The sequence below is a fragment of the Ursus americanus genome, chromosome 27 (genome assembly GCF_024610735.1).
Source record: "Ursus americanus isolate L20-20 chromosome 27, mUrsAme1.1.p, whole genome shotgun sequence".
Taxonomy (NCBI): Eukaryota; Metazoa; Chordata; class Mammalia; order Carnivora; family Ursidae; genus Ursus; species Ursus americanus.
Window position 1 is genome coordinate 20,175,838 of NC_142153.1, and position 11,409 is coordinate 20,187,246.

Consider the following 11,409-nt stretch of genomic DNA (forward strand, 5'->3'; position numbering starts at 1 on the left):
TGAAGTTGATTAGATTGTAGTGTATACTTAAAAGTTGAATAATGCGCTCTTGTAAAACACTCTTCAAAATTATTTAACTTCCCATGATATCATCACAGCATGTGAAAAAAAATCTTTAGTGTTATCTTTTCCTGTCACATGACCAGTGCAAACAAAAGAAATCCTTATCTTTTTGTTTCTATTCTGGCCCTTTATAAAATGGCATTAAGCACCATTCAAAACTTACACATTAAAGGTTTGGTTTGGGGAAAAAAAGATTTATTTTGTATTTTAAACCAATTATACTTGCTAAATTATGAAGTAAAAATCTTCCCAACAACTGAAAAGTCTAGCATCTTATATGCACAGAAACTTTATAGTTTTAAAACCACTTTCCTGTATATTTTCACATTTAAGTCCCATAGCAACCCCAGGCATAGTGAATGAGGCAAGGAGCTGTATTGCACTTCTTTTACAAAAGCTGAAACAGAGGCATTTAGAGAGTTTAAGGAAATTGCCCTGGGATGTAGGACTCTGGACTAAACCCTGAACTAGGATCCAGGACAATTTTTTTTTCTTTATGAAGTGGGATGTGGTTATCTCATAGGGTTACTGTGGTGATCAAATAGGTAATGCACCTGAAAATGCTGAAGTTGTAAAGAGAAGGTAGTTCTGTTATTAGAGTATTTGGACTTTGGTGGCCATGTGAAAAATTTCCTGATATTTCTATCTATAAGTAATATAAGAGACTTTCACAGCCTAAGGGCTATAGATCATAAAGGAGGACTTAAAGTGTTCACGTGGGGAAGTATTTCATAGAATGAACTAGGACCTCAAGGAGCAGGTGACGATGCTAGATATCCGTTGTGGAATAATTAACAGTATTATATGTTGTACGGAACTTAGACCTTGAAACAAACCTCATTAAAAGGTACCTGATCTTAGTTTTAAAACCTTTAAGTATCTCTTCTGTAGAAGTAATCAATGTATGCGCTGGCTACTTTAGTTATCCCGCTATGAGATTCACACCACTTTGATCTAACTTTCTTTGATTTAACACTGCAATTAAGAAGATTTGGTTCAAAGTAAAAGCTCATTGGTTGATGTTTTACACTGATGTGATAATGTTTACACAGATGTGCTTTGAAATCTTGCTTATGGTGGATTTGGGGGTCCTACCATAAGACAGACCGCTGTTACCTGAAAGGTGAAATAATATGACATTTACCTGGTACAACCTTTAAAACAGCTTAGAGTATACTCTTCTAAAGCGATTTATCTATTTATTGTTTTTAGTTAGTGTTTTTGTTTTATTTCATATCTACCAACGGTAAATCACTTGCTTTAAGGACTCTTTTATAACTTGGTTGCACAAGGGTAAGTACTTAGGGCTGTAGTGATGAAAAGGTGTAACTTTACCTACTTTAAAGTACCTGCCAATTAATTAGCAAAAAAACAAAAACAAAAACAAAACCCTTCAGAGCAAATAAAATAAAGCAGTCACATCCGTTTGTGCTCTCACATTCAGGCTTTTGCTGGACAGACCACGAAACAAGACTGAAAAACTAAACTTTAGTGATTCCCTAAAACTTTTTGCTCAGGGAGAGCATAAATCTGCCAACTGATTCTCAATTCTTCTGCCACTGAAAAATTTTAATGGAATGATCTTGAATTGAGTAGTGGTACAAAACCAAAGTTTTAAGGTTTATATGGTCAAGTATCAACCTCCTTCACTTCAATGACTTTTTATTTTACAAATATGCACCGACACGCTTACATTTTTACCAGTAACTTTTCCTGTCTCAAAAACACATCAAGAATCAATGCCATTTACTCATTTTTATAATTAAAATGTGAACAAAAAAAAATCTGACCTTAAAGAAAATGTCTAACCAAAAAAGAACAGGGAAATGCTCTTAGATTGGATAAGGGCACCAGAGGCCACTCATCATTTATGACACTATGACAGATACTCATCTTCTATTTGTGGCAAGTAAAAGAATGTAAACCATGGCTTTTCAACTTATTTGGGTTTACCCTTAATCCCGAGATTCATGATTATATTATATTATTATAGTATGTTGATGAAAAGTCCATGACCTTAGCACACGATTTAAAACTTCCACGTAGATATAAAACAATCTTGGTTGTATCATGTGCTGAGTACAGATAAACATTAAAGAGAACCCGGGAAGGGGGATGAATGTGTTCCTAACCTAACCTTGATTATGTAAAGAAAATCCCCCATCTAAATGATAAAAGAAAAGAGTAATGCTTGTACATTTTATTAGTGTTTTAAAATTAGTGAGTTAAACTGTCAAAGCTTTGATTTTCCTTTCATGTGTGTCTGGGCAGGTCTAAGCCTCAGGTAACGCCCTTTTTCCTTCTCTCTCTCTTACCTGTCTTTGCACCTGTCCACTGCAGCTCCCAGCAGCTCCCAAGGAGTCCAATTCTCCTCTCCTCCCTTTTTCCTCCTCCTACCCATCTCCTCCTCCACCCCCTCCTCCCGCCTTCTCAGCTCCAGCCCCCCTCCCCTTCTTCTATATACCTGCCAAGCTGGGCTCCTTTTTAGCAGCGCTCTATCATTGCAAAGGAGCTCACATCAAAGGCGGTTGCACAGCAGTAGCTGAACAGCATCACGGTTGTCCCAAAGACAACCCCAAAGAGGGGCTTAGCTGCGCCTCCCCGAAGTTGCTGGCTAGCTTTGGCCAAGTGTGGGAATAATTTTTGCGACAGCATGGATAGAGAACCGTCAAGGGCCCCTTTTGGTCACTTCCGAAGAGCAAAAACGTGTTGAGAGGAGGCCGGTTTAAGATTTCAAACAGAACCTCCCCAGTGCGCATGAAAGGACTTGATTAGCATATGTCAAGAGGACCCGCATATATACTCGCTGTGTATGTACACAGGACTCTGATCTGATCAGTTTGCGGAGTTGGAGCCTCAGCCCCCAGCCCCAGCCGGGTATTGGCAGCGGCAGCTTATAGATGTTCCTGCAAAGCCAGCAGCCGGCTCCCACCTCCCCAAGGAGAGAAGATCGCTCCAAGACAGTGAAAACTCCCCTGCTATCTCAGTGCAAAGTCCACTCAGCGACCTCACAGGAGTAACCGGGTCTTTTTTGCGCTTGTTTTGCTATATTTTTTCTCCATTCACTTCCCCATCCCCGCTACACTTTTGACTGGGGTCTTTTGTTTCCCGGATCCTCCGCCTCTCCCTGTGGCCCCTCTATGGCTCCCTTAGCCGAAGTCGGGGGCTTCCTCGGCGGCCTGGAGGGCTTGGGCCAGCAGGTGGGCTCGCACTTCCTGCTGCCTCCTGCCGGAGAGCGGCCGCCTCTGCTGGGCGAGCGCAGGGGCGCGGTAGAGCGGGGCGCCCGCGGCGGGCCTGGGGCTGCGGAGCTGGCGCACTTGCACGGCATCCTGCGCCGCCGGCAGCTCTACTGCCGCACGGGCTTCCACCTGCAGATCTTGCCGGACGGCAGCGTGCAGGGCACCCGGCAGGACCACAGCCTCTTCGGTACGTACCCGCACCCCAGACCCCCAGACCCCCGGCTCCTCTTCTCCACCCCGTGCTGAGGGAGGTCCCGGAACCCGTCTAGTTCGAGGTGCGGGCTGGGACTGAAGCGCGGGCCAGGGCAGGGACAGGGAGGGCTTTTCCTGCTCGCTTCCCGAGGCGGTCTCTAGCAGGCCTGCGGCTCCAGACGCGAGCGGGAGGAGAAAGGGTGGGTGTTCCGCACGCACCTTGCGGCCCTGCCCTTTTCTGCTGCCTGGGACAAGACCGGACTCGGAATCATCTTTTGCTGCACTTCTTACCTCGCAGGCAGTTTTTGTTTTGTCTTTTAAAGCTCTGTATTATTTTCTCCTACTTCCTCTCAAGTTTCCTCCAGTACCATTTACTTAACAAAAATTAAAATCGGAAGCCTTCCGCTTCTTTAAACATGCTCCACAGCAATGCAGTTAATAATGCATTCACGGCTACTGTTCAGAGGGTCGCTCTCGTGTAGGATGGGGGCATTTACGTAAATGTTACCCGAAGAGGTAACAGATTAACTTTCAGTGAGCACCGTCGCTACTGGAAGGCTCACCTGGACGCAATTCTTTGAGCTCTTGAAGTTCTATCTGGGCGAGAAAAGGAAAAAAAGAAAAAAAAAAAAAAGCCTACCCGGCCACTGAGCATGCCCAGTCGTTCAGCCAAGCTCCTCTTTAGAAATTGTGAAACGCGAAAGCAAAGATCTTAGCATTGGCCGTCTGTAAGAGGAAATGGGGAAGCGAAAGAGGATATGGGTGGGAACACATAGAGACGTGTTTCAGAATACCTGCAGCAATGCCTGGGAACAGAAGGAGTTAAAAGAAAGAAACAAACGAATGATCCTTGTGACACCAGATTGAGAAATCATAAGGTTTCTACTGTTAATTACTCCCTAACGCGCTGTGTAACCAGCAAGTACCTTCAACAGTCTGAGCCTTAATTCTTCTTTTCTGTACAATGATGGGGTTAAATTAGGTGATAATTTAAAGATGCTTTCAGATTCTAACATCTCAGGATCTTTTACCCCATTGCCGGAGTTTTCATTATATTAGAGTTAACCTGGTAGCATTCTCAAAGGATTTTTGATCATCATACTTGGGATGTTACTGGAGAGATTTATTACATTTTTAAAAAGATACCATTTACTTGTCGGCAGCAACGTGAAAGAGCCCAACATCTGTCTTCCTTTCTCTTCCTTAGCACGAAGGGATTCTTTGAGAATCTCGTTTCTGAATGGCCCTCTCTTATCTTGTCCTCTTCCCCTTGTTCTTATACTCATTCCTTTTTTGACTTGCAGTACTCATTTAAAACTTAGGAGAAGTGTAAATCTCGGTTTGAGGGGCATTTGTAACTCTAGATGCAGAAATGAGCATGTGGTGGTCATTTGGTAGCACTTAAAGGCTTAGAAAATTAACTTTTTAAAACCCATATGTTTGCAGCTTCCCTGATCTCTTCCAAATTCCCATTGACTATGAGTCAAGAGTGTCATGACCTAGTGGCCAACCTTGGGGTCACTTTTAGAAAGTGGTTTCTAAATTGAAGAGGCTGAGATTCTGATTCTAAAGAACTTTGCTGACACCAGGTGGCTCAGTTTTCTTGCTTTTAAGAATTACTGCACTCCATTCATTATCGAAAAAAAAAAAAAATCCTCCAGCTACTAGAAAGATTTAGAAACAAACACAAATGTGGTAAGGTAAAGCAGGTAGAAATTAAGCTGAGGTAATACTCAGACTCCCTTCCCGACCCCCACCCTTTGTGATACATAGTATAGTCTTGGACACCTTTAAGACACTTGTGATTGACCTGTACATCCCCCATGACACGAGTTGCTTCTTTCAGATTGTGTCTTTTTATAACACTATAGGAAGAGATATAAATCTATGGGAAGAGATTATGTGTAGACTTGATAACATTCATTAACCTGGTATTTAAATCATTTCCTTAAGAAACAAATGTTGTACCATCTTCTAGAACATTTTTTTGCTAAAATTTTGCACAATTATTTAGTATTTGCAAAAATATGACTTAAACCGATTTTGTGATGGTTTAAATCACTCTATGGAGGGAGGCTACATATCAAAACAAAATACCTACTGTTACACAAGGGGAAAAGAACCCAGATTAGTTCTGATAGCCTAAAGGAGATGTGAACAGCCTCTACCACGCATTACAGTGCATCCTAGTGGCCTTGGATCGCTAAGACATCATAATTACTAGGAGGGAGTATAGGTGAGAAGAAAATTTATGTTTAGCATGTATAACATCATATGCTTCTCTCTGTATTTGCCTTCTTTTCCTAGCACTTCAATTATTCATTATGAAATTATTTTGCTATTTTTGTTTTAAACTCGTTTATGTGTCATCAAAGTGAGAATTTTGAAAAAGCTTGAGAATGGCTATTTGTGATGTGAAAGTGAGTAATATGTTTAATAGTTTATACTAATTTTCCCATGAATGATTAACTGAAAAATTCAGAATCCTGTATTTAAAATTTGAAAACCACATCAATAGAAGCTAAACAAAAAGGTCCCAGTGAGGTTAAAATAATTTCCTATCTGAGTTTGCTCTACATTTATAATAGAGTTTTCCTACACAGTAGTACAGTAGGAAGATTTTACCTAATATGTAAACATGGAATCATTACTTTAAAAAAATGTTTAACCTGAGATCAAACATATTCCTTTAAAGTCTTTTCCTTTATTCTCCCCTATTCTCCATAGATTTGTCTGATGTGGTTGCATTGTGGGTTGACTCACCTGTTTATTATGATTCTTAAAAAGGCTGGCTTTGAAAATGATACCAGAAAGACAAAGTACCTCCAAGTCTTTTTATGGGACACTGGGCATTAGAAAATCTATCTAAAATCTGTGATTACTTCTTAAGGAAAGTTTTTCATGTCTACTCTTTGTTAAGGAATTAGTTTAGTTGCCACCTCATATTATAAATAAGAAAGACTTGTCAAATCTCATTTAAGAATCAAGTGATTACAAATTACTATGTGGTATACTATTTCCTTGAGGAGAAAAAGGATCAGAATTTAAAAGTGTGGCTAAAATCTTTAAGAGGAACACAAAAAACACATAACCTTTTTCCCATCAATCTCTATGAGCCATTGCAAAATTATTAATGTGCTTATGGATGAAGTTTTAGATGTTGCTTAATAAAGTTGAAACTATTGAATACAATTGTTCTAAAATATATGTGGTTTCTACAACTACATATTTTTTATAAGATAGCAGCATTATCTTAAAATGAGAAATAAAGTATAGGTGGTTTACCATTTCGTTTTGCAAAAAAGAAATGGGTACTTTATAGGACCTGTTATATAATTGGTTAATATGGAAATGAAATATTTTTTTGAAACTTATATTTTATTATACTTGAAAATTGGTTCTATTATATATCCTAATCATTTAATCAGTTTCTGTTTTTTAAAAGACAAGAACATCTTAATGTAAATCAGATACTTAAAGCCATAGTATACTTTTCCATTTGAATTTAACATTCAATACAACTTCAAGTAATTATACATTTGTAAGTATATCCTGGATGAAATTCTATTAATATATCTTCTTCTACTGATCATGTTTTGGTTCTGTATTTTTGTTTCTAACAGGAATCACTCACTAATGAGCTTGACAGTATGTTTAATTTTCATTTACTCTCCACCTCTATGTTCGTCATTACAATGGCTATCCTGTGGAGTCTGTGTTTTCCTGCTGTATCTTCTCTTCTCTCTGCCTTTGGCTCTCAGTTAAGGGCACTGACTCTTTCAAGCCACTTACAGTCTATTTGGTAGTATATTCTTGCTATAAGATCCTTGATAGCACTAGCATTCTATATGACCTACTAATAGTTTGAAAGAGCTCATTTGAGCTCTTCGGAATCTATGTTTCGACCTTAAGAATCTATGTTTCTGCCAAAGAATGAATTAGGCTCTGGACAGAAGAGAACCCTCTGTATAAGGGTTATCCAGATTTTGGACTTTCCCGTGGCCTTGGGAACATCACATGTCCAAGCAGGAAGTTGTACAATAAATCAAGATATGACTTAAGAACAAGAACCAGGCTAAATGGTACACATGGATACTGTTTGTAGAGCTTAGGAAGGAGTAAAGGGGTGAAGGTAGAAAGCTATTGAAGCAGTTTCAAGCATAGAAAGTACATCTATATATTTTTTCAACAGAGTCTACAGAATAAGACAAAGAAATTATTCCAAAGGTTAGTGTGTGCAAAGAAAAAGAGTGATGCAAAAGGAAGCATTATTCTTTTACTATGGTATATTAGTGTATTAAGTGGAGAGTTTTTGATACTAGTTTATCTATTGATAAATGAAAATAATTTTAGAAAGTTATTGATAGCAAAATCTACTTGCATACTAAAATCTCAGTGTTTGACCATCACATTTAATGAATTATAAAGTCCTTTTACTTTTTTGAACTATCAAATTTATTTTTAAGAACGATGTGACAGGAAACAGTGTACTGTGTAATCTGTAAAGTTTCAAAACCAATGTATTGTCCTGGAGTAGAAACACTGGATTAGGGCTCAGAAGGTGTGAGTTCAAGTTCAGTTCTACTAATTCCAACTATCATATTCTTAGGCAAATCAATAAATTTTTTTGTTCCTCAGTTTCTTTGTGTGTAAAAATGGGGGTGATAATATCTTCTATACCTATCTTAGGGAATTGTTTTTTGAGGACCAGATAAAAAATACAAGTAGAAGCCCTTTATAAACTATAAAACACTAATGTACCCATATAAGGTATACTGGCTGCTGGGAGAAAAAGATGGACTTGATTCATAGTTAGCAAAACCAAACAAAACAATTAATAGAACATATATAATTAACTAATGGAATCATGGAGAACTAAGAACACCTCCATTATGTACTAATTTATGATAATAATAACTTCCATTTGTTGAATGTCTAAATGTGTCAGTTCTTATCATTCTCCTGGGAAGAGGCATTTTGCTCATTTTGTACATGAGGAAACTGAACCCCGCAGAAGGTAAAGGACTTGTGTAGACAGACTGGCCAGTAAGTTACTATGAAATCTTAAGTTACTGTAAATTTTCCAGTAAGTTATGCAAGTCGGTCTGGTTTAAGGTTTTATACCTTTAACATTACACCATGATGGACAACTTTTCTTTTTAGGTTTTTTTTTTTCATCTGTAAAGTGGGAAGATCATCATAATAAGACTATTGTATTAGCACTTTTCAGCTTATAAAGGACTTCTGCCTACATTATTATATTTAGCAATATTGGTCTACTATTTGGAAGATTTTCAGTAGTCACATGTTCATTAATAAATATGTCATTATTTGTCTTTTTTTTTTTTTAATTGTAGGTATCCTGGAATTCATCAGTGTGGCAGTGGGACTGGTCAGTATTAGAGGTGTGGACAGTGGTCTTTACCTTGGAATGAATGACAAAGGAGAACTCTATGGCTCAGTACGTATTTTAAAAACATTATTGTAATTCTTAAAATTATGACTATCTATTTTGCCAATAAACAAATATCTACCAATAATGCATGTTAGAAGAAATATATGAAATACACATATGTAGAAATTAAATATCTGTATCCTGATTAATTTCCATATGTCTGAGCAGTAGTATAGTAACTCAATTTTAGTTTTTGGGTTTTTTTTTAGAGAGAGAGAGTGCATGCTCAAGAGGGGTGGGGGGGAGGACCAGAAGGGGTGAGAGAGAGAGAATCTTAAGCAGGCTCCACGCCCTTTGTGACCCTGACATCTCATGACCCTGAGATCATGACCTGAGCTGAAATCAAGAGTTGGGTGCTTAACCGACTGAGCCACCCAGGTGCCCTCAATTTCAGTTTTTAAGCCCCAAACATTTATTGCTTTCAGCTTGCTAGTCTGCCTGCCCATTATCCTGGGTCTTTCTCTTTCCCTCTATATTTTGATCATTCCTACCAGAGACACAGAAAAATGACATTTTCTTCTTATGTTAAATTCTTTTCACCTTTACATTTATTTAATGTAAATTTTCTCTACCCATAATCATCTTCCAAAGCTAAGTACGTATGCTACTGACCTTCATATATAGGAAATGAGTTAATGAAGTCGTAGGATATTGTAAACAACAACAGAAAATGGCAACCACATTAGTTTGACCATATCTGGATAATTAAAGAGCCATGATTCAAAAAGCAACTGTGGTCTATTCCTAAGGATAAGATACAGTTCATCTTAAAAAGGCAAGAAATCATTGGGTCTTTACTACATTTACCTAATGGTAATCTCTAGGTAAAAGTTAATGATGGGAAATGTATCGTCAAACAATTAGTAAATACATTAAGGGAAGATATATGATTTGAAATGATCGTTTTGAATTAGGAATTTGGATGTTAGCAAGATCTTGAAATGTTTTGAAATGATGTAGAGACTTGCTATATAAAACTTGGGCATCTAACAATGGAACAAAGGCCTGTTTGATGGGGATGGTGGTAGGAGGGAGATATAATGAAACATGGGAAAGTTCTGGATATTCATTAAGTATTTGACAATAAAATTGAGGATAGACATTTAATTTAAAGTTCTTCGAACTAAACTACTAGGAAGTTTAGTCACCTGGAAGAAAGAATTCCAGATAACTTAAGAACTAAAACAAAACAAAGCAAAAAAAAAAAAATCGTCCTTTTCCTTCTTTGACAAGGATATTGTTATAAGTAAAGCAATAAAAATATAGAGATGAGACAAGGTAACTCTTGCAAAGGTATTTTTTTAATGGTAGTTACCTTTTCTCTTACAGGAGAAATTGACTTCTGAATGCATCTTTAGGGAGCAATTTGAAGAGAACTGGTATAATACCTATTCATCCAACATATATAAACATGGGGACACTGGCCGTAGGTATTTTGTGGCACTTAACAAAGACGGAACTCCAAGAGATGGTGCCAGGTCCAAAAGACATCAGAAATTCACACATTTCCTGCCTAGACCAGTGGATCCAGAGAGAGTTCCCGAATTGTACAAGGACATCCTGATGTACAGCTGAAGCATGATAGTGTCTTCCTTGAAGAGCCAAACTGCCGACCGTTCTTTCTTGTCTGAGTTCGCATCGTAAAATAATAACCCAGGAGTCTTCTCAGAATGTTATGGAGTTTTCTACTGGGTGGCTGAATTTGGAAAGAATATTGAGAAAAAACAAAAAACCATATTTTGACTTGAAGTAGATCAAGACCTCTCTTTATAAGTGGATTAAGTTCCCTTAGGTACACTGGTTCAAGACTTGCTGGTAGATTGAAGCTGAAAATCTGCGGAACTGTGGATAATGGGAACCCACCTGGTTTGCTGCTGGTACCTCACCTCTCTGGATTATGTTTACTTTAAAAGTTACATTAAAAATAGATACTTCATGTTGAAGAAATAAATTGACACCGTTGGCCAAGATTATTGCTACATAAATTCTGAGGACCTTGTAGGATTTCGTAGGCTATGGAGTTATATGTAAAAACCCTGGATGAAACGCATACTACAGAACACGCCACACCAAGATGGTACATTTTTTTTTTAAAAGGATGGACCTATTTATACATTTTCAATTTGCAAATATTTATTATATATATATATATTTATTTATTAAAGAGTTTATTTTTTACTGGTATATGAAGATAATACAAAGGAAAAAAACAACAACAAAAATTCTTTTATTGTGCCATTACTTTGTTGTGATGTCCTGAGCTGTTTTGCAACATAGTAAACATAGAATAAAATCTTGAATTTCTTTTTAAAAATAAAGTATAGCATAGATGGTATTTTTTTTTGCAGTCAGTTGCCTTCTAAATGTAACATTGGATCCTTTGGCTTAGAAAAATTCTTTCTCAAATTGTATTGAATTCAACACACATTCAAAAGGGAATTAAACATTTTTATTTTGTGT

The 11,409-nt window shown here is 37.6% G+C and overlaps 1 protein-coding gene across 1 annotated transcript; it reads left to right on the plus strand.

Moving 5' to 3' along the window:
• Positions 1-3,203: 3,203 nt before the first annotated feature.
• FGF20 (fibroblast growth factor 20) lies at positions 3,204-11,041 on the plus strand. Its single transcript, XM_045779376.2, has 3 exons — positions 3,204-3,489; positions 8,852-8,955; positions 10,279-11,041. Exons 1-3 carry the CDS (start codon positions 3,204-3,206, stop codon positions 10,522-10,524), a joined length of 636 nt encoding a protein of 211 aa, XP_045635332.1. The 3' UTR covers positions 10,525-11,041.
• The last annotated feature ends 368 nt before the right edge of the window (positions 11,042-11,409 follow it).